General features: G+C 40.5%; 2 protein-coding genes across 3 annotated transcripts in view; one reads left to right on the top strand and one right to left on the bottom strand.

The window, feature by feature from the left end:
- The window catches only part of flt1 (fms related receptor tyrosine kinase 1), a 35,161-nt gene extending 26,279 nt beyond the window's left edge, over positions 1-8,882 (top strand). The window contains exons 16-30 of the mRNA XM_068732310.1: positions 935-1,041; positions 1,818-1,953; positions 2,459-2,563; positions 2,661-2,774; positions 3,220-3,308; positions 3,744-3,828; positions 3,921-4,018; positions 4,118-4,240; positions 4,427-4,538; positions 4,742-4,841; positions 5,044-5,149; positions 5,283-5,380; positions 5,653-5,722; positions 5,948-6,039; positions 7,186-8,882. Coding sequence (XP_068588411.1) covers positions 935-1,041; positions 1,818-1,953; positions 2,459-2,563; positions 2,661-2,774; positions 3,220-3,308; positions 3,744-3,828; positions 3,921-4,018; positions 4,118-4,240; positions 4,427-4,538; positions 4,742-4,841; positions 5,044-5,149; positions 5,283-5,380; positions 5,653-5,722; positions 5,948-6,039; positions 7,186-7,354 — 1,604 coding nt within the window. The 3' untranslated portion in view covers positions 7,355-8,882. The remainder of the gene's footprint in view (positions 1-934; positions 1,042-1,817; positions 1,954-2,458; positions 2,564-2,660; positions 2,775-3,219; positions 3,309-3,743; positions 3,829-3,920; positions 4,019-4,117; positions 4,241-4,426; positions 4,539-4,741; positions 4,842-5,043; positions 5,150-5,282; positions 5,381-5,652; positions 5,723-5,947; positions 6,040-7,185) is intronic.
- A 4-nt stretch (positions 8,883-8,886) lies between these two features.
- pan3 (poly(A) specific ribonuclease subunit PAN3) lies at positions 8,887-23,094 on the bottom strand. 2 transcript variants are annotated; one of them, XM_068732312.1, is made up of 19 exons: positions 22,830-23,094; positions 22,337-22,748; positions 21,269-21,390; positions 20,895-20,964; positions 20,727-20,797; positions 20,392-20,536; positions 19,971-20,188; positions 19,368-19,472; positions 19,210-19,267; positions 18,655-18,816; positions 18,015-18,131; positions 17,457-17,558; positions 16,024-16,189; positions 15,469-15,556; positions 15,180-15,319; positions 14,642-14,771; positions 12,339-12,403; positions 12,081-12,219; positions 8,887-11,451 (listed from the first exon to the last, which is right to left on the bottom strand). In XM_068732312.1, the coding sequence occupies exons 2-19, from the start codon at positions 22,662-22,664 to the stop codon at positions 11,311-11,313; spliced, it is 2,367 nt and encodes a 788-aa protein (XP_068588413.1). In that variant the 5' UTR covers positions 22,665-22,748; positions 22,830-23,094; the 3' UTR covers positions 8,887-11,310. The 2 variants fall into 2 exon arrangements, with proteins under 2 accessions (XP_068588413.1, XP_068588412.1); XM_068732311.1 differs by having other exon boundaries at positions 22,337-23,094.
- Between the last annotated feature and the right edge of the window lie 299 nt (positions 23,095-23,393).

Here is a 23,393-nt window from a genome sequence, read left to right as displayed (position 1 = left end):
CATGTTGAAAAAATTCATAGTATAGCATGTTGAAAAAAGTCATTGTATAGCATGTTAGAAAGTCATAGTATAGCATGTTAGAAAGTCATAGTATAGCATGTTAGAAAGTCATAGTATAGCATGTTAAAAAAAGTCATAGTATAGCATGTTGAAAAACGTCATAGTATAGCATGTTGAAAAACGTCATAAAAGAGTCTGAAAAAGTCATAGTATAGCATGTTAGAAAAAGTCATAATATAGCATGTTAAAAAAAGTCATAGTATAGTATGTCAAAAAAAGTCATAAAGAATTTTGAAAAAAGTCTTAGAATTTTGAAAAACGTCATAGAATTATGAAAAAAGTCATAGTTTAGCATGTCGAAATAAGTACAAAATATATTATGACTTTTTTCAACATGCTATACTATAACTTTTTTCAACATGCCATACTATGACTTTAATTGGCATGCTATGGTATGACCTTTTCAGACATACTTAAAAAACGAAAAAAGAAATGAGATTGTGATTTAATGAGTAGGGTGGATGATAGTATATAACAGTGAAAACACAGTGCCCCCATTTGGAGGGATGGAGAAAAATGTAAACATCAAGCTCATAAGCAAAGTTTTTTATTATGTATTGTAATGTTCATCAACTATCCCTAATTTATCTTCAATTTGATCTCAGATTATCTAAATTCTTAAATTATCTGAACGTAATGTATAAGAGAAATCCTGTTTTTAATGTGTTTTTTTCATCTTGATAAAGGTAATAATATTCAAAGTCCCCAGGCCTGCTTATGTAAACTAAAGTAAACTAAATCTAATGCAAAATTAAAGCTAATTAAGCACTGATATGTATTTGTGGTTTGTGTGTGTGTGTGTGTGTGTGTGTGTGTGTGTGTGTGTGTGTGTGTGTGTGTGTGTGTGTGTGTGTGTGTGTGTGTGTGTGTGTAGGGGCCACAGAAGCCTCATTTCTGGAGATTCCCGCACTCACCTGTACCTGTGTTGTGGCCGCTCTATTCTGGCTTTTGCTGACGCTCTTCATACGCAAACTGAGACAGGTGAGATCAAACAAGACAATAAATATACGGTGCTTATTCATGGTATTTGTAAGTATCATAGTTTTCGCTGTATCATTTTACTTTGCTGATTATATGACTGGTGGGACGTACAACATTTCCATGCAGCACAAACATCTCAGACCTTCCCTTTCCTTCTCACCTCTCAAATCTTTTCGCCTGAGTCAGCATTACATTACCAAGCTGTGCTGAGTTTTTTCTAGGCAGGTGTAAAGAACCTGTGGCTTGTTTACATTAGTACAGACAACTCCAAGTGTCCTGCAAGTTCCATGTTTTTCCATGTTACATACACATCAAAACACTAATAAAACAATTTGAAATGATTTGTTATTTACTGATTAGAGTAGACATTGTGAGTTTATTGTCACTGATACTCCGTTTAACATAAACTGGAACATATATTAATATTAATAAAACCAATAGGTATAATACATATTTATTACTCAGTTGAGAGGATTTAAACAGATTTTCTAACAAGCAAAATACCCACATTCTCTTATTCTCTAATGCAGGAGGGTTAGACATTCACACAAATCATTTCACTCCATGTTAGTTGTCCTTCAGGTTTGATTTTTAAATAAACAACTCATAAATACAATGCTTTTTGGCACCATGATTGCATGTCTCAGATGTTGGAGTTTCTCATAAGCACCTGAATGCATTTTCAAAACCGTCCCTGTTCACAACTTTCCTCAAAATACTACAAAACTACAGTGTTTGTGTAATACTGGTATGGGTTTTCTATTCTTTCTCCAAAGCCCAGTAGCGCACACACCAAACCTGAGTACCTGTCAATCATTCTGGACAGTGGCGAGGGGCCAATAGAGCAGCAGTGTGAGAGACTGCAATACGACCCGCACCAATGGGAGTTCCCTCGGGAGCGGCTCAAATTAGGTACAAAAATGCTGAAATGGATGTTTTTAACATAAGTGTCTTGTGATGTGAAGGATTTGGGGATTGTAATGCTAACGATGGGAGAGAGCAAAGGCATTTTAGATCACATTACAGATAGAAGGACTTTCTCAGAGGTCTTATCAGATTATTATTGGGAGTGACTCTCATTCCATTAATCAGACTTTGTGTCTGTGTTGTCTGTGGTGAGCTAATCAACTACAACAGGGGGGGTGTAAACTGTATAGACTGGAACTAATCAGCCCACTAGGGTGGGATTCATTTAGATGGACTGTTGATGGGGTCTTCTCTTATCAGCATCTCACGTCCAGGGTGGATTAATAAAGTAGCTCAATTAGACAAAAAAACACACCTCACTTTCTCCCCATCAGCCTCTCTCACATTCTCTCTCTCTCTCTCTCTCTCTCTCTCTCTCTCTCTCTCTCTCTCTCTCTCTCTCTCTCTCTCTCTCTCTCTCTCTCTCTCTCTCTCTCTCTCTCTCACACAGGGAAACCTCTGGGCCGTGGAGCCTTTGGTAAGGTGATACAGGCAGCTGCGTTTGGTATAGACAACGCCACCAGCTGCAGGACTGTGGCTGTTAAGATGCTAAAAGGTACAAGATTGGGTCCCATGGTATTCTGAAAAAATGAAATCACAAATTCTGTGCAAAAAAATATTTATTCCACTCTTTTCTGCCTTTTGTCCACCAGAGGGAGCTACAGGCAGCGAACACAAAGCTCTGATGACTGAACTGAAGATCCTCAACCACATTGGACATCATCTGAATGTAGTGAACCTACTGGGAGCCTGCACCAAACTGGGAGGTGTGCGTGTTACCTTGCATGTGTGCTCATATATACATATATATATATATATATATATATATATATATATATATATATATATATATATATATATATATATATATATATATGTAGCTCATAGTACACCTAAATATGCATGAAAATGAACTTGTGCATATATATATATATATATATATATATATATATATATATAGATATGTATATATATAAATATATATATCTATCTATATATATATATATATATATATATATATGCACAAGTTCATTTTCATGCATATTTAGGTGTACTATGAGCTATGAGTATTTATGTGTGTTTGTGACCTCCCACTTGTCATAACTATGTGTGTGTGTGTGTGTGTGTGTGTGTGTGTGTGTGTGTGTGTGTGTGTGTGTGTGTGTGTGTGTGTGTGTGTGTGTGTGTGTGTGTGTTTCTCTGTGTGTGCAGGGCCACTGATGGTCATTGTGGAATACTGTCGCTATGGAAATCTTTCTACCTTCCTGAAGGGAAAGAGAGACGTGTTTGTGCACAAGACGGTGCGTCTACAAGCGCAATTACAGATGGTATCATGATAGCAATATTTCACACAAAACGTCCATGGTGTGCAGACAGAGTTTACACATGCGTGTGTGCCCCACACTTCTCCTTGCAGTTGAGAAAAAAGCAGCAAATTTGCCACTTTTTGCTGCACACAGTTACAAAATCATACACTCAAAAACTCACTTCTGCAATCGGTTTGAGGCTCAAATATGTTATCAGTTGTCAAGCAGGAAGGCTATTTCCTTAATTTCTTCACAGGTTTAGACATGACTACAAACTGCAGCCTTTAAGGTCATTTTCACAGAGCAAAACATGTTTATGAAGTTCTCTCAACAAATTGACCAAAACCACAAATGTCAAATGACACATAACCACAATTTTTATTTTCATACAATAATTTAAAACATCTAACTGATTTCTCCCCATCTCAGTCTGCCGGAGGAAAGGATGGAGGGCCGGGTTGTGTCACCAGCATGTCTGAGTTTGACGAGAGAGACAAGAAAGAAAATCACCTCAGTAAGCCATGAGCATAGTAACTATTTTCTTATGTTTGTGCATAATCAAATTGCTTTAATATTACTCCGTGTCCCCTCTCTTTCTTCCTCTAGATCCCAAATCTGCCTCCAACCCTCCCTTATTCCTGGAGGATCTCATCTCCTTCAGTTTCCAGGTGGCGCGAGGAATGGAGTTTCTGGCCTCTCGCAAGGTCTGACACTTGATGTGTTTGTGTGTGTGTGTGTGGATGCAGGTACACTTGTGTATTTCCTGTGCATAATTATCCTTGTTCTCCTTGCTTCTGCAACAGTGTATTCACCGAGATCTGGCAGCCAGGAACATTTTGCTTTCTGACAATAAAGTGGTCAAGATCTGTGACTTCGGCCTGGCCAGAGACATCTACAAAGATCCCGACTACGTCCGCAAGGGAGATGTGAGTACACATGAGCAACGTGGTTCCAAAATCCACTTTCTAAAAATGTTTCATTAACAATTTTTCAACAAATTGACTGATGACATCCTTAGAATGTGTACATTTACATAATAAACTGGTTTTGCAGCCACTTTCTTAAAAGATACTCATGCGCAACTCTGCTCCTGTGGTCTGATTGGCTGACAGGCCCGCCTCCCTCTGAAGTGGATGTCTCCAGAGGCCATCTTTGACAAGGTGTTCACCACGCAGAGTGACGTGTGGTCCTACGGCATTCTGCTGTGGGAGATCTTCTCTTTGGGTGAGAGCCCTCTCACCACGGTTTTGTTCTAAACATACACAGGTGGTGGACAAAATAACAGAAACACATTGCAATACAAAAGGCCTGTAACACACATACTATGATCTGATATCTTATGATCTTCCATTTTGGATGGATGTGTTCATATTGATGTATTAACATGCGAGCATGTGTATGTGTGTGTATGTGTGTGTGTCCCACAGGAGCTTCTCCATACCCTGGTCTTCACATAGATGAGGAGTTTTGCCACAGACTGAAGGGGGGAACAAGGATGCGAGCACCTGAATACAGCACATCTGAGATGTGGGTGGATACGTTTTCAACACTGTCACCACTGAAATGAGTAGGGGAGGCAGGGACAGAGTTGATAAAGGTCTAACAAGTAGGGAAGTAGTAATTAGGGGGTGAAATTTAAACCTTTATGTTCCTGATGTGACCCTGGGAGTGATACTGTTAGTGCTTTGATTGAAAATGAAACACTACACCTGTATGTTTGCGTATGCAGTTACAGCACGATGCTGGCATGCTGGGAGGCCAGTCCCTCAGATCGACCCACCTTCACTAACCTGGTGGAGACCCTGGGAGACCTGCTGCAAGCGAGGGTTCAGCAGGTCGGACTTCTAATGAATGTTTCTACTTCAGGCTTATGCTTTCTTTTTTTTGTCGAGCAAAATGTTTCTTAACATATGCATAAAGTACAAAAATGTCTTACAAATATCCAGCTCTGTTACCTCTCTTTAACAGGATGGTAAGGATTATATTCCTCTAGGATCTTTCGTAACTGGAGACACCGATCGCAGTGAGACCTTCAAAGAAAACGTGCTTGCAGTCACAAACCTGAGGTAAAGAAACATAAACAATATAGTAAAAACGTCAAGCAATTTAATATACAACATAGGGCTGGGCCAAAGCACCTTGACTTAAGATGTTATATGTATGAATAATCAAGTACAGTAGAGAAGAGCTGCCGTAAAATAAATACAAGAAAGGGGAGAAAAGGACAGGTGTGAATGTGAAAGTGATAAGAGCTGTGTGAGATAACTGAAACTTCAGGAAGCTTTTCAGGTTGAGGTTCCAAATTTCAATGTTTTGAATCTGAATCCAACATATCCAGTTACATGAGGGGCATGGCCACACTTCAGACGTTTGAGGAACTGCCCTGCAAAGAGCCAGACATCCCTGATGTAAGAAAACACCTTCCCTTCACTTCTGATTGCATGCACACACACACACACACACACACACACACACACACACACACACACACACACACACATACACACATAGGTGGGATGGGACAAAAATGGAACCTCACTTTGTCGGAATTGATTATTTTCAATGAAAACAGATGAAAAAAGATAAAAACGGAAACCCCAATAAGCTGCATGTTTGCATCTTCTCTGCTTTAGGATGAGCAGAGTGACAGCGGCATGGTTTTACCATCCGAGGAAATGAAGCGTCTGACATGGAATAATGGAACCAAGATCAGGAAACTCAGCAGGTGACCTTTATGTAATCTCTGAACTCTTGACTTGCCTCCTACGAAGACATCCTGTTATCTGTGAAACATCGCACAGAGAAAACACAGTGATGATACACACATTTATATATATATATATATTTTTTGTACATGCTGTACTATGACTTTTTATGACTTTTTTTGACATGCTATACTATGATATTTTTATGATTTTTTTCACGTTTTTCAACATGCGATACTATATTTTTATGACTTTTTTCAACATACTATACTATGACTTTATAAGACCTTTTTCGACATACTATATATTGACTTTTTTTCACTTTTCCAGACATACTAAACTATGAATGTTTACCACATACTTTACTGTAACTTTTTGATTTGTTTTTTATATTATCTTCTTAAAATCAAATTCCCATACCAAAGTCAAAACCGGGACGCATGGGTGAAAACAGGAATCCTTACCGCTTGATCATCTGTGACATAATCATTCATTTTTTTAAGACTTTTTTGCATATTGCACTATAACTTATTTATGGCATTTTAAGGAATAGTATAGTATTACTCTCTTTATGCCATACATTTTTCTGGAAATGTTATGGCATACAATACTGTGATTATTTTTGTATTTCATGACATTATATACAATATATTTTCATGACATATTTTGACATACTATACTGAGACTTATTATTGTGACATAAAAAATAATGATTTTTGTTTACATTTGTATGGCATACTATACAATGATGTTTTTTTGTAATACAATACTATGACATTTTTTATGATATGCTATACTATGACATCTTTTAGAACATTTACATTTTTTGGCAATTTGATAACATTCATGCACTTTTATGCATTTTTTTTTACTGTTATTTTAGTATATTATGCTGACTTCTTATTTCATTTTAATAACATACTTTTGTGTGTCACACAGGAAAAGTGCACACATAAAACAAAACATCTTTTCCATCTCATATCCTCATTAAACATGTTAACCGGTTAGAATGACAATGGCGATGAGGATTTTAAAAAGGTCTTCAATTGTTCAGGAAAATATGTCTTACAGACAAATAATTAAAAAATCAATCAATGTATGAACGCAGTATTTTATCTTAATGCATTATAAACAAGGTTCTAACTCCAAATCTGTATGTTTTTAAGGTTCTTTTCCTTCACTAAGTGCCGGGACCAACAGGTGCCTTTCCTGTGCAATAACATCACAGGCCTCTGGGACAACAACCCCTCTATGCTGCCGTGTGGTTGGGAGTCTGACGAGGGTGGCTCTCCTCCTCCGGACTACAACTCTGCTTTTCTCTACCCTTCCCTGTAGCATCTGTTCTTCCACAACTTTATACAGGGTATACATTTTCCTGCTCACAATCTTTAGTCAACTGGAACTTATTCTGCTTTTGCATTTTGCAAAACATTCCTTTGCTTTTCTTAAGTTCACAAAACACTATGATGTTGTACAACAAAGCCTCTACAGTATTACCAAGTAATGTCTTGCAATACCACACATAACCCCTTCCCAGAGCAGCTAAGTATTACCTGGTTGTACTTATGCAGTTATGCAGAATGTATTTACTGACCTACAACTATTACAGCTTATTGTATTGGTACCTCAAGTGCTGAGCTTTGTTAAGAGGAACACTGCTGTATAAAATAACGGTTCCTCCTACACAGCTATTATATGCTGGAAAAAAAGTTATTATCCACTGAATGTTTTAATCTGTATTTATTTTAATGCTGCAATCATTACATTGATTCGTCTGTATCTTACTGTGAATGTTGATAAACACTCAGCTGCCATACTTACTGTAAGTTTATTTTCATTAAGGTTATAACGTTCAGTTTAACTACCCCAATAGTATCAATGGGGATGGACAAAATATGTGAAACACCACTCAGTAAGACAAGCTACAGTCTGCTAAATCAACAAAACATTGATTGTATGGGATGCTACATTAGACTGAGTTACATACCTAATAAACTGGCAACTGAGTGTATATTTAATTCTATACTAAAGTATTCTTAGATATGGAATCAAGTCAAATCCGTGTGAGTTGACAAAAACGTACAGTATGCTGTTTTTTATTATATATTTCTATTTACAAAAAACACTGAATGCATGAGCAATGGTGTCGATTAGGGCTGAAAGGATTAGTCGACCAAAAGAAAATTACTGTTTCAGTTATTTTTCAAGCAAAAAAAACAAACATTCAGTTTCAGCTTCTCAACTGAGGATTTGCTGCTCCAGTAACTTACTTATTTATGGTTTGACAGAAACAAGACGTTTGAAGACATTTTTTAACCCTTTTTCTACTGAAATGTAGACCCAACGATCGCAGCAGATTTATCGTTAATCAAAACTATTTTTAGTTGCAGCCCTACAAAACATAAAATCAAGTGATACATCTCTATAATACCTGCATCTTACAGGGTATCCATCCTGACACAGACACCTGGCGTTAACATACAATGAAATCATCCCCGGACTGCATTTACATGGTTTTCAGATATAGATTGTATGTTAACCCCTTTGAAATGCAGTCCAAGTGACAAGCAGACGAGAATATACAGTTTAAGACGATAAAGCCATCTGACTATGTAATATGTGAGCAATGACTACATTTAAATGTTTTCTGGTTTGTGCAGTCTTGGTGAACTGTATTCTATTTGCTGGTATTTTCAGTTTTAAAGATAATCATTGAAGAGTGTAATTATAACCCATTTCTAAATCCACCCCATATGTTGACATTATTGTTGTTTTTACATTTTTATAAACATGTTTTAAAGTATTTCATGTATAGATTAAAAGCTGTAATCTACCCAATTGCAAAACAAGACGATATCATGCATGTATCAGTTTTGGTATTCTTTATTAAAATACTGCTGTACACACAAATATTGCAAAATTTGAGACAGTGAACACAAGAGGGGCATAAAACATACTAAGATGGTGATTGTAGATGTGTTGATGTGGGGGAAGAGAAAAAGGTGATCACTAATATCAACCGGAGTGTGTGTGTGTGTGTGTGTGTGTGTGTGTGTGTGTGTGTGTGTGTGTGTGTGTGTGTGTGTGTGTGTGTGTGTGTGTTGATGTGGAAGATAGTGATATGAGAACTGACATTGTGTGGACCGAGTTGGGGAGCATGTGTGTGTGTCTCTGTGTGTGTCTTCAGGGTTTTCTAAAGCACCACATTCACCAAATATGTTGTTGTCTGTTCATTTCACTAAAACAGAGGAAGTAGTACATGATCTAACACAGCCAGCTCTCTGCAGGTTTGTTACCCCCAAGTACAGATCATCCACTTCCATTAAAACTCTATGAAGTTTATGTAAAAGCCGAGACATTGTTGTTGTTGTTGTTTACGCCTTTAACCTTGATTTGTCTCTTATGCGACACTGCGCATCATACACAAGACCCTTTTTTCCGACAGTCTTTAGCTTGTGCGCACTCGTCAGAAGCTACCGAGAACTAGAATAAGGCAGAGAAATCAAGAACAGAGCTTGGATTGATCTCTTTATCAGAGCGAAGCCGGTTTGCACCAAATGAATAGTTAATTTGATTCAAGAGATTCAAATCATCAACGGAATATGAACCGTACTTAAGGGCAACATGATATCCCTCGCACCGTGACCTCCACAGTGCCACTCACTTCCTAAAACCTCCACCTGAAGACGTCCCGCCCACTCCACTGTAGCTCATCTATCTGACTGGACAGGGGGTGACCAATGACAGCCAAACACATTCAATCATTGGGCCCCTCCAGCTGTTAGTCATCCTGAGAGAAATCCAAGCCATCCAAGTGAGTGCAGCAGAGAGCACCACTGTTTTGTCTCCGCCATGTTTGTATTTCATATTTAAAAGTCAAATAAAACATAACTGTTGTTGCCCTGTTCTCTCCTTTGTCCTCCATCCCTTCCCCTTTCCCTAAACCCCTGCTGGAATTGGTCCACAGAATAATAAAGTTGAATTGAGGCAAAAATAAATTGCCCTCCCAGTTCCTATCATGCATTCCTGCACAATATCCGAGCAAAGAGAAAAACACAGCTCGGAGAAAAAAAGAAAAAAAAAGTGTCACTTTTTCTCAAATGTAGAGTGGCCTAGACCCCCTGTTGGGAGGCGAAGATGGGGATAAAAGCAGAAAGAGGAGAGTCAGAGAGTGACAGAAAGGGGACATTGGGGGCAGGAGGACGGGCGGGGGACAAAATAAGGACATTCCACAAAGAGGCAGCTGTGGCTCCACCTCAACAGAAGCCCCACCCTCGGGCTACAACCAAGTGCTAGACGGCCAAACCAAAATGACCCGTCCTTGAGCAGTTCATGTCACGAAAGCGTCCATTAACCAAAGGTGGTTGCTGCACATATAACAAACACTTGGTAAACGGCATCAGGAGAAGACACCCCTTCCTTAGTGCTAACAAACAAACAAAAAAACGCCCAAATCCCAGTCCATGGTAGGCCACCCCCCCACGGGCCTGATGTTCCATAATCTCCTGAAATAAAATGTCCAAAATCCATTTATCTTTCCAGTTTTAGGAACCCTTCCCACCCACCTAAGTGGTTTGTCCTTTCTGAGGGGAAACCAACAACCAAGGCAAAGGAGGGCCGGCCCATTTCATGAAACAGGTGCCGCTCTAATGAAAGCCTCGAGTGGTGTGTGTGTGTCCCGTCTCCCAGTGCGTCAACAATGAAGGGGTGTGGTCTCCAGCCAGAAGAGAGGCGCAGTCAATAGAAAGCTGGATTTTATTTTTTTTGTCGTTTTGTTTTTACCTGCTCTGGTATTTATGTCCGTGTGTGACTTTAGCTCTCTGTACACCCTATAGGCCACTCACACATATTGATAAAAATAACAAAAAAGTAACAAAAAAATTAAAATCTTAGTGCATCCTCCTCAGAAAAAATAAACCCCAAATGTAGAAACAAACAATAAAAGCCAGAAAAAAGTTCAAAACCTCATGGTTTGTTTCTTGTTTGTTCCCCAAATCTAAAAAAATGTCCTCGTACTCGTTCGTCACAGTTTCCGTATTTGTCCTTTTATGTTTGTTTTTTTTCCTGTTTATTTTACGATTTTCAGCTGCGGGGTTTAGGAAAACTAAAAAAAATACACTTTAGAAAAAAGCCTTCCTGGTGGACATAGTCAGTGTATGTGACTGAGGTTCACGAAGCCCCGCCCCGCTGCCTTCGCCATGCTGATGTCATCTCCATGAGACTGGTCCTCCGCTGTAGTGCAATAGTGTGCTCCAGGTACAGGCAGTCCCATCCCGGGCCCGAAGAGGGCGCTACAGAGAGCCGGAGGCTGCGGCCTGCAGCTCCTGGAAGGTACTGTCGAAGCAACGCTTCAGGTCCGAGTAGGTCACGACCAGGACGCTCTTCTCATCCCGCGACACCAGGCTGATCTTCTCAGGAACGCCAGCGTCCAGCTGTGTCAACACAGGAGGAAAGTTTAGGTATCGATCCAACATTTTTACGGATTTTAAGCAAAGCTGCAACCATTAGTTGATGAAGCGATAAGTGAATTAGGCAAAAAAATCCATCTGCAACTATTTTGATAGATTCGATTAATGCTAACGTAAGCTGTCGTGCTGAACTACCATTTACCCCGATGGTCTGATAAATCTGAGATTAGTATAATAGATGAATTAGTAAGTGTGGAGCTGTTAAGACTTGTGAAACACAAAAGGTCACAACTTTTACCAGCTACAGTTAAAGAGGAACAGAAGAGAAAATGGAACGACTTCTGATAAATCAACAACAAAGTTAAGATGGTGATCTTACTGTAAAAGAGTCAAATGATCGGACAAACTAGTTAAAAATTTCCACTGCTCCTACTTATCACCAGCTGCTAACCAAATACCAAATACCACTGAGAGGTGGGCCTACAATAGACGTACTTTTACTCTCTCAGTTCTGCAATTGGCACATGCATGCGTCTTTAAAGTCAGTTCATGGGTTAGATGCGTGACACATTAAACAACAGTTCATTCAAATGGATGAAATGATCAAATGTTTGCATGAAAAAAAAAAAAAGAAGAGAAGAAAGCTCCCTGACTTTGTTGAGGCAGGAGACAATGTGGCTGAGGTCGATCCAGGGCGTCCCAGCTTCCGTCACCTGGTGGAACAGGTGATCCCGGAAAAGCTTCAACAGGTAGCGGTCGCCCGTCTCCGACCACGACGGGTCTTTCTGAAACCTGAGTCACACACACACACACACACACACACACACACACACACACACACACACGTCACAGATTAGTAACACAATCACAAATCACACATGCAGGTGGATCTTTATACGAGTGGTACTTACTCTGGCCGCTCATTGATGGTGCCCAGTTTGGCCAACAGGCGGAAGAGACGGCCGTTTTGAACCTCCTGCAAAAAAAGAAATGAATATTCACCAAACCTTTTTTTGGTGGGTTAGGGTTAGTCGGTAGGAAACAAGGAGGGGAAAAAGACATTTATTAAAAACACACATCTCATGCACATATCTCATTCGCCTACCATGGTGCTACAGTGACTCACCATCACATCTCGCGGTACAAGTGGTATCACAAGACAGTACGGGTTGGGGCTAGCTGGTTAGCATGCTAATTTCAGTAGATATCTCTGCAACACAATACATAGATGTCTCTGACGTAACGTCAACACTCTAACCTCTTCATAACCTGTTGATAATGTTCGTTCTACTTTTGAATGTTTATAACGAAAAGTCAGGACAGATCTTACACAATTGAAAAAAAAAAAAAAAAAAATGGACTCCTTTAAAATAAGACAGCTCATCCCTGCAGGGAACTACGTCAGAAACTGAAACCTCTGTTGCTAGACTTTCTGTCCATACATGGTGCTGGAACCAGTTCCAGAAGACACTTCCTCCTTACTAAAAGTCAACCAGAAGAAGCTGCATTTTCTTCTAAATGCATCTGTTTTTGTGCGCAGTTTCTTCTGAATATCACTTAAACAAAGTCCAAGACAGCAATCACCAGCTCCAACATCACTGATGAATTCAAAGAGCTCCTAAACATCTCAACCAACTGTAACGTCAGCTGACTTATTTGAATGTTAAGTGGGCGAGCTGCTGTAATATTGTAAAATGAGCAGCCACAGGTGATTACTGGCCGTTTGTGACACCAAATCAGATCATTGTCAACAAGTTGTAGCTCACCTTTCACCTCTGCAGATATAATTTACTCCTGCCTCTCCTTTCTCTTCCTCCTCTCTCTCTCTGTGTCTCACCCTGTCAGTGTTTTTCTGCACTGTTGGTCAAAGTTATTGAAAGCCAATTAACCGATCGTGTAACACCAGCTGCTCTTGAATTACTTATTGTGTTGTAAACAAAGTTCACCAACTTCGGATTTCTAATGAAAATGTTCAATCACCTTGACTTTTAGTACAGATAGTGAATGCATCTTAAGTCCCTTCCTCTTTGTCTACAACACTTGGAGTTTTTTGCATTGCAAAACAACTTGAAATGACTTGCATCTGAATCTATTTCATGTTTTTACATTTCAGAGTAGGGGTTCATGATGAATTGAGTTATCACAATATGCACAAAAATGATAATTTTTAGTCACATTAGCAGTTTATGGTCAAAAACATGACTTCAAGTTTCTGCTCATTGATCTGATCTCTTCTCATGAGACATGAAGACAAGAGTTGACTGATATGTGTGCAGATTCTATTTATTTAAGTCTAGCTTACCAGCTGTCTGCAGATATCAGACAGTGATAAAGCATGAGAAATACAAATGGCAGAAATAGATTAGTGTCGACTCTTCTGCTCTATCCGAGCTGAAAGGGATTCCTAACTTGCTTGTCCGTGCTCTACTTGAAGCATCTCGGATAATGTGTACTTTTTTTAAATGTGCATAAAGACGACATCTTTGCATGCTGTGCAGAGCATATATTATTATTGCTCAAATCTATTGTTGAGTTTCAAAAGTTTTCTGTAACAAAAAGGCTCACCGAGAAAATAAAAACCCAGCTACTACTCCATGTGTGCAGACACACATTCATCTAACACGTTACGCAGAGATGGTCTGATAAACCAGAAACGCTTACACACTCTCCCCGTCAGCACAGATATCAGATCACAAGCAGGTTTAGCCAGAGAATGAAGCCCAGTGTATTACTGCAGACTGGTATTTGTCTTGTTCTAATCATCAGCTGTTCTCTGAACTTTTGTTGCCGACACCCTGTGAGACCCGATGGACATCTAACAAAAAAGCAGAAATCTTTTGCGGTCAGGACGTAAAAACACCAACACGAATATTTAAATTGTTAGGTGGATGTGTACAGAGTCAGGGTGTAAAAAGGAAGTTGGGGCTTGAGCGAGAAGAAAGACGAGGGTCGGTTGGTTCACACATTCACACTAACACAGGGAGACTAAATTCAAGGCGAGACTGCGAAGCCTACAATATACCATACAACTTCCTGTGTGCACACAACTTCCCTCCCAGCTCACTAAACCAATGGCCTATTTCCGGCCACCGCCCGAGAATATCACCCTGACAAGAGCACAACTAAAGCATGCATACTCATGCAGGCTTTCTGCTCTGTGACACACTCTCCCTTTGTGTTGTTGTTTAACAGAAATGCAGTGCCCTTCCCGTACCTTGGCCAGATCCTCCTCAATGACATCGTTCCTCATCTGCGATGCATCCAGTTGTGTGTAGAATCGAGCTCCAATCATCGGCATGATGTCATTGACGCTGCGCATGCGAGATTGTTCAGTCAGCAGATACCTGCACCAAAAACATCCGTTTACAGGCGAGTTGGAAAGGGCGGATACCAACTCGGAGAAAACACTCAAGTCTTAAAGCAGCCTTTTGATGGGTATTAAATTGCTGCTCTACTCATGTACAAAGAGCGTTAACACAACTTGACATACTTTTAATTGTCAGTTTCAGACTCGTTTTAATAGGCCGACTATAGACCAAGTTTGAGACCTAAAATCCTCTCAAACATATGTTGGCAGCAAAGGTTACTGGCTAACCAGATTCCAGCTTTGCTGCACCTGGCATTTACACAGATAGCATGTCTGACTGCTGTAAGCACTTCAAGTGTCTGAAAATATACTGAACAATATATTTTTTTGATTATAATTCTATTTGAGGGTTCAAAGATCATGCTGCACCCCCCCGCTTTCTTACAGAATCAGGTTCTTGAGGTCTGAAGAGTAGTTGATGGACACCAGCTCCATGGCCTTCTGCAGGTTCTCCCTTTGAATACCAGCCAATGAGTTACATGCCAGCGCCAGCACCACCTTGCCCAGCGACACTAGGTCTGCTTGCTACACAACAAAAAAACACATCACAGAAATACACATGTGAATGATAAAGTCACATTTTGAAAAGTGCTTACATACACATGCTGAAATTAAGTGGATGAGATACAACTCCCCCCCTCATTAGCACTTCTTTTATGTGTATTTATGTGTACCTGGTACTGTGGCATTAGGGCAAGATGATTGGTCTGACTGTTGTCAAAGGTTAAGACATCAAACACCCCAACACAGTTCACCCGTAACCTGCAGAGACAAGAGATCATTATCATCAATAGTTTATGTGCATGTCTGAGTGTATTGAGTGTGCACAACCACAAGGTTGTGAAAAAGGAAGCATCAACTGAAAATACACTTCTGCTTTTAATCTATTTACAGTAAACATTGAAATTCGTGCTGTTCTGTACACCATTGATGACTATAAGAGACGGGCTCCAGTGAGCCATATTAAGTTCAATTTTAATTATTTGGTATAGCCCAAAATCACAAATTTGCCTCAGGGGGCTTTACAATCTGTACACATGCAACATCTTCTGTCCCGGGACCCCTCACATTGGTCGGGGAAAACTCCCCCAAAAAAACACTTGAACAGGGAGGATAAAAAAAGAGGAAGAAACCTTAGGAAGAGCAACAGAGGAGGGATCCCTCTCCCAGGAGGGGATGGACTTTATCTACCCATGCTGAATGATGAGGCATTGATATGTCCCGTGTACCTGGTCTTGCCAGTGATAAGAATCTTGCTGGGGTCCATGACACGGCAGGCCAGGCCGGCAGTGTGGATGGTGCGCAGGGCCGAGCTGAGCTGGACAATGTAGGCCCAGATCAGAGACTCGGGGAGCAGACCTGCATGCTGCCGTGGCGGGGGAGGTTCATGTTGCCCTGCACATAAGAGACATGCTTTATCACACAAATGCAGCTTGCAGGGTTCGACATTACTCATGAAGTAAACCTCAAACTGTCATCGACTTCCTTGGCATTCATATCTGCAGGATAAACTCGCAGTCGTGATGTCAATAAGACGCTTCATTTTCCGTCAATCTAACCTAATCTGCTGTTTAATCTCTAGAACATTATAAACAAGAAAAAAAAAAACATCATATATTTCTTAACGTCCAAGGTGACGTCTTCAAATTGCTTACTTTGTCTGAACAAAACCAAAGATATTCAGTTAATTACATCAAACTAAAACCCTCACAATGGCAAATCTGGATGTCAGGGCTGTTCGACATTATTGCTTAAAGAATTACAAACGATTATCAAAATAATTTCCATTTCATTTCTTGTCGTTTTGGTCTTCAGCTAAGCAAAAAAAAAGAAGAAAAAAAAGGAGGAAATTCAACTCACTGTTCCCAGAAATCATGTTTACGTTCGGGTCAGGACTGTGTCTTGCGTATAATATTCTGTAACTCTTACCACAACCATAAGGTTAGGTATTTGGGTAATGTTACTCTGGCGTTAGGTGTTGAGTGTAAGGGTGTGTACTGTACAACAAACCATAATTTCACACCAATAATGCTGAGACGGTCAAAATGTGTTTCCCTTAAGGCTGTTCAAGAAAGAAATGAATTTGCACTATATGATGCAGTTCTTTTGAGGTATTTCTGAGTTTGTCCCCCTATGCAATTCATGCATTATAGTTGGTTATCAGTGTTTTGACAAAGACCAGGATCTAAATGGTTTTGCTTCCTCTGTCTGCACTTCTGTAGGTAGACCTGACAGCACCTGCCCTAGGATCAGTTTCAGCCACAGTTTCCTTCAAGTTCCCATGTCTCAATCGCACAGACACACACATGCTAACTGTCAAACTAGGGAACTTCACAAACTCCAAACACTTGAATCTTGTTTGAAGCCTCAAGACATCCGCAAGAGTAGCTTAAGGCCCATAAACGTCAAGGGAAATGTGTCCTTATTTTAAATAAACCGTGTTGTTTTGTGTATACCACTAAACCATCAAACACCGGATGTGAGCACAATTGCAGGCACAGCAACCCTTAAAGCGCACACGCAAATAAACCATAGTTGATGACCTCATTAGCAACCAAGTAAACAAACTCAAAATGTTTGAAGCAGAGGGCTGAAGTTGGGCATCTGAGGTGATGCTGGCTCCTTTTCATTGTGAAGGTGGAAGGGTGGAAGACCAACTCACCCCACTTCCTCTTGGTAAAGTACGAATCTGCTGCTGGGTCATTGAAGTGCCTGCTGAACATGGTTTCTGCACCCGCATGGAAGTCATAGGAGAACACCAATGCTAGGACAAACAGAGACATACGGGGAAGATTTAGTGCTAAAAAAAATCTAATTATTGCCACTTTGTTCTGCTCTACAGATTCACAGATCGATCGGCCGCTGACCGAAAACGGAAACTTATATTTTGATTAATTTCCATACATGCTGCTCAGAGTAATCCATGTGACCGGCTCGTCTGCTAACAGCACAAGCTCTCTATCAGCCAATTGGGTACTTCATCCCCACTACTAACTTTTGAGGGCAAAGAAAGCAAAACTTTGGTGACAAATATCCATTAAATAAAGTTTGAATATAACACTGCAGAAACAAGTATACCAATCCACTGTATATTTGAGCTTTTTTTTTGTATATTTAATGGTATAAAATTGTGGAGCGTGTAGGTCTGGATTATGTAAAACATTACCATATCCAGAAGACACAAAAATGGAAAAAATGGTTATACACAAAACACACTCACAGTGGTCTCCAAAGGCCTTCGTGGTGAAGACCTCCCTCAGTGTCACAGAGTTCGAGTGCTGAATTTTCTTCCACATGTCCACCAGCATCATACACTTGGTGTTAACAAGGCGGAAACCTGTAGACATTTTTTTTAAAATACACAGCACACAAAATAGACAATTAGAAATAGAAATATATGTTACACTATCACAACACCCTGGGCCACCTTTGAATATGATAACAGCCACAACACAACACATGCATTTCATGTTTATTCTAACATAGGAGAGGAATCCTCACACATGCACGGCTCATCATAATCAAAATGACAAAAAAAAACTTAATTGGAGATATATATATATATATATATATATATATATATATATATATATAGATATATATATATATATATATATATATATATATATATATATATATAAAAAAGATTACTTCCCTTGAATCACTAAAACTCCCTTTAAAAAAAGATTTCTGAAATGTTTTGGTATGCTTTGGAATCGTTTTCTCTTCCAGCTAGTCACTAAATAAGAACATTAAGAGTCAATAAACCGTACATACTTCCGGACATTGGCTATTTTGGTTGTGTGACATATGTGTTGTGCTACTTTTGGAAGACAATTTGTCACCAACACATGTATTACCGTGTATCCTCCTCAGGCAGTAAGGCAGGTCATCCTTGCTGTTGACCGCCTTGTAGCAGGAAGTGATGTAGCTGAAGTTGCTGGTCTTCTGCATGCGGTTTGGTGGGGGGAGGGCCTCGAGCGGGAAGAGGCTGTGGTAGCTGTCCACCTCAGACGGTACATCTGCCATAAACAACATGCAAAAACACGTGCACTCAAAAACAGTAAATTCTAGGTCATAGGCAAAATGAAGAATTATTTGTTTTGACCAATATGATTTGTTTCACACATGTATACCATAATGTAATTTCACAATTTCAGCCCATTGTTGTGTGCCTGGCAAATGACACACGTACAAAAATGTTTTTATTTCAACACCCTTCCACACTCGCATGAGGAAATACAGTAAAGTACGCAAAAAACGCAATGCAGGTTTGTTTACTTGTGAGCCAACCATAGCATCACAGTTGTCTTTTGGTCAATACAAAGCGCACTTTTTGTGAACTGCAAAAATTATTTTTTGCAAAAGAAATGATTGAATCAATAACAACCCTTTGTTGTGACAACAATGTGTACCTGTGTTCTCTGAGTGGTCAATCTGGGCCATGGTTATCAGATGTCTGTTTATCAACTCCTGGAAGACAAAATAAGAGGGCATCACATCAAACATCACCTCTGGAGATGAAGAAGAGGAAAATATTTACTGAAAAGGGCGATGGGGAAGTGAGAAATACCTGTCGGAGTTCATCAGCCATGAAGAAGGACGGGGCATTAGCTTTTGGCTGCATGTAAGCCACGTGAGGCGCAGTAGGGGGGTAGATATGGTATGTAGGAAACACCTGCGATGAAACCAGAAAAACACAGCTTCCTATTTATTGAGAAATGAAAACCAGTGTAATCAGATATGCAATTTTTTTTTTTCAACCATTAGATCATAGCTACGCAAATTAATATGATGGAACGAAACTCTTATCAGGATTTTAATGACGTGTTAGGAAGGCAACAAAATGCCACCTGAAGCCAAATTATAAATCACTCACAATGAGTGTGGTTTTTAAGTATGTGCAGTGTCGGCACAAAAAAAAAAAAGGGGCAGCTCACAGACTGAAGTGTAGGGTCGTGTGCAGGAATTTGCGAGTCAACGCTCTTGCTTCTCAAAAGAACCTCAGATCCGATAATGGATTAAATACAGACAGATTTAAATGCAGTTTCCTTGTTTACAATCCATTTCTACAAATGTCATCTGCATCTATGCGTTTGGTTAGGAATTCAAATGTATTCTAGTCTATTCCCAGCTTTAGTAAAATACAGAGTAGCACACTATGTGCAGCACATACCATCCCAGCCATTGGTGCCGGGGTGTTGTCTGTGTAGAAGTAGGTGGTCCCCCCTACAGTTTCTTTCTGGATTATGTGAGGACTCTGGTCAGCTGCAGTTGTGGGCACCATGTAGTTGGCAGGGTTTGGGGTGTGACTGCGCCGACGTGGAGCAGGTGAGGTGTGCGGTGTAATTTTTGGGGAGTGGAGAGGAGAAGATCCCGCAGAAAGAGACATACCTGAAATTGGAGACACAGAGAGTCAGCTTCTGTTTCAACAGTAGAACATGTGGTGCTGCACACAAGAGGGAATTCCCAAACTTGCTGAACTATAACAACTCCAAAAGGTAAAGATGGAAAACAAAACTGCGTCATGTAGAAAGTGTAGCATAGCAGATATAATGAGGTGGTTTCTTGGTCGTTGATGCTGCAAAAACCCTCACCAGGAGCCAGCGCAGCAGCTGTAGAGCTGCTGAGGCCAGGATGTGGGAAGATAGGCGAGGGGAAGGCCTGGACAGTGGACTGAACCATGGTGGCCATACGTGGAGCTCCCTTAGGGATGAACTCACTTGCTGCCGGGTTAGGAGTCTGGGGGCACAAGTAAAAAAAACAAAAAAACATGCAAACGTTTACATTAAATCTACCACTCCTGTTGGAGGCAATAAAAACAAGGATGGAAATCAAACTTATCCCAGTTAAGTCTAAACTACATGCTCATAAAAAAGAACAGTAATGAACTTTAAAAGCACTGATTTGGATGAGATGCTTGTGTGCTCACCTTTCTCCTTTGGGAAATACTAAGAGCACCAAAATCACTGAACAGTGAGGATGTCGGAGAGTTCACTGGATCTGTGGAGACCAAAGAGTGCAACAGTTGAGCGGCGGCCGTTTCAACATTCAGTGGAGGAGTACCGCACACTGCTCCGCTGAGCACTGACAGTCTTACCATGAGTGCTGTGGCTGAAGTTCTTGGCACCATCGTTGAGACTGGGAGAGCTGCTGCTGGTAGTCATTCGCTAAAGAGAACAGCATCAAGAACAGAAATGTTACAGAAGACACTCTAATGTGCATAACTGTTCACCGAATTAGAAGCAAATATTATTGTGTTATGATAAAATGTGTGAATTCAAATAAAACATTTAAACTAACTATATAATAAATAAATAAATACAAGCAAAACATTTCTACAACTAATGCAGTGCCTCAGTTTGCGTGAGGACCTACGACAGCAATGTGACCACAATGACGGTAATTTTCTCCGCAGTTTCTGTCTCGCTGTATGTTCACACTGACTTGAATCTACAGCTTCCCGTTTTCTACCTGCATCATTGAGTATTTCGTCTCTGCTGGGCTTCCAAACCCATTGACCCCAATAAAGCTGCTGCTGAAGTAAGAGTTGGTGAGATTGGCATCACTCAGGGTGGCACCTTCCATCCCTGGGACTGTAGATGACAGAAGCCAAAGTTTAGCAAAAACGAATTACAGCAGGATTAATATAACTGAGATATAATTCAGAAACCAGAAAGTTAATTGTGCACGTGCATGTCAGTACTACTGCATGCTTGCTAAGCCACAAACACAGAGCTAGTTTAAAAGCATGTAAACAGTTCTGCAACTAACATTGTGAGCCACAATTCCAAGTCAACCACAGGGCGATATCCACTGAGCATCTAATACACGTTTCCCCAAAAATGAACGTCACTGTTTTCAGTGGTTCCAGGTTAAAAGGAACGTGATTAGCTTTTGAAGTTGCATGTGAAATTTAGTTGCTTGTGATTTGTTTACGTTGGGAAACAATGCTAAACCAATGCCCCGTGAAGAGCTAGCGTGGCTACGCTAATGTTAGCAAACAGTACACTGAAACTACATTTAACAGTAACACTACAGTTCACTCAAAACATGTAACAGGGAATAAGCTAACGGCGCTAGTACTACAATTGATAACGGCTATTAGAAGGAAAAGCCACACGCATTAAAGTCATTAAAGCGGTCGATTTGAAGCTAGTTTAGCTAACGCTAGCTGGCTAATAGCTACACTAGTTGTCCCGGAGTTTTTCCCACTCACAGCTGTCATACAAAAACACAGGCCTCCTCCGTGCGAGCTGCAACAGCATGGCTAATATTACACGTTGCCACAAATCATAACTTACAACATTACCAGCCGAAGAACGTTATTCACAAGACAGCTAACAAGCACAACGTGTGCTAGCTGCACACTGAAGGCTTTGGATCATGTTTGGCAGGTGAATGTAACCCACGTTGTTTTGGGGTGACGAGGCCTCAATGAATCCCCGAGCTAGATTTTAACAAAGCCCAACAAGGCCCAAAAGTTAAGTCAGAGTCAGTCACCCCGTGTGAGGCCTTGTCTTTGCTGTAATTGTTACTCACTTGTTAACAGCTGCCCCTCGAGAGATGCGCCTGCAGGACCCAATGTTTCACTTTTCTTGGACACACCGGTCACCGGACAGGCAGCTGCAGAGCCGCCAAGAGAATACACCGCGGGAGTCCCGCCACCCGCAGCCATCGACAACGGGACGGGGCTACCGCCACCGTGCAGTGGTAAGCCTGCCATGGACGGATCTTCGTGTAGGAACTGACACTCTTCTCCATAAAAACATGTTTTGTCTTTCGCGTAATATCGGCAAAACTTCACCTTGACATTGGGTATTCCGGCACCCCCAAGCGGAGCAGCTGAGGCTGGGAGTCCACTGTTCATGGCACCGCTGCTGCCGCCACCGCTGCTGCCGGAAGACACTCAAACATAGAGAGACGCAGATAGCTAGCGAGCTAGCCAGCTAGCCTGCAAACAAGTTTCCCCTTAAATGAGCGGATTAATATCACTTCAGCTGGTGAAGAACACTCAAAACCCTGCAGTACTCACATTATAAGGCTAAGATGCATTTAGGTTTTAGAAAATATCTTTGCATGCGTGGAATCCTGGTCGTCGTTGTTGTCGCTATCCATGCAGCTGCCTTCTTCGGAAAGTAGCCTGTTGTTGTTTTTTTTGCTCGCAGCCAGGCTGCTCTGCTAGAGACTCGCTAGCATAGCTTTGCATTGTGGGTACAGCGTTTGGCAGAGTTTACCTGCTGCAAATGCAAGCCGCAAATTGAATCTGCCGCACAATAATATTGTATATGCAAACGATTAAAGCAGATGATGGGGTAACGGTCTTTTGAGCCAAGTTTGCAGCGGCAATGCTCCTTAGTGCCTTAGTTCAAGCCGTCAAAATAGGTTATTTCCATATTAATATATCTTAAATTGTAGCAACCGAAACAGATTATTGCTATGTAATAACTGGATTTATATAATCTTATATTCTCTGCACGGAAGAAAACAGATACAACATCAGGACAAAATAAACGGATGGGCAAAGCTATAATGTACATTATGCAGTGTTTATTTTTACAAATAAAAATCAATTCAATATTTGAGAGGTGAAATTATC

The sequence above is a fragment of the Cebidichthys violaceus genome, unplaced genomic scaffold (assembly GCF_023349555.1).
Source record: "Cebidichthys violaceus isolate CVI_PGR_0920_01 unplaced genomic scaffold, fCebVio1.0.p SCAF_58, whole genome shotgun sequence".
Taxonomy (NCBI): Eukaryota; Metazoa; Chordata; class Actinopteri; order Perciformes; family Stichaeidae; genus Cebidichthys; species Cebidichthys violaceus.
Note: the sequence above shows the minus strand (reverse complement) of the source record. Positions and strands in the feature narration are given on the sequence as shown.

Coding starts and splice junctions, on each gene's coding strand:
- pan3 (XM_068732311.1), bottom strand. CDS start 22,664: ATGAACAGTGGACTCCCAGCCTCAGCTGCTCCGCTTGGGGGTGCCGGA. Junction 21,391..22,336: donor CGAGGGGCAGCTGTTAACAA/GTGAGTAACAAT, acceptor TGTCATCTACAG/TCCCAGGGATGGAAGGTGCC. Junction 20,965..21,268: donor CGAAATACTCAATGATGCAG/GTAGAAAACGGG, acceptor TGTTCTCTTTAG/CGAATGACTACCAGCAGCAG.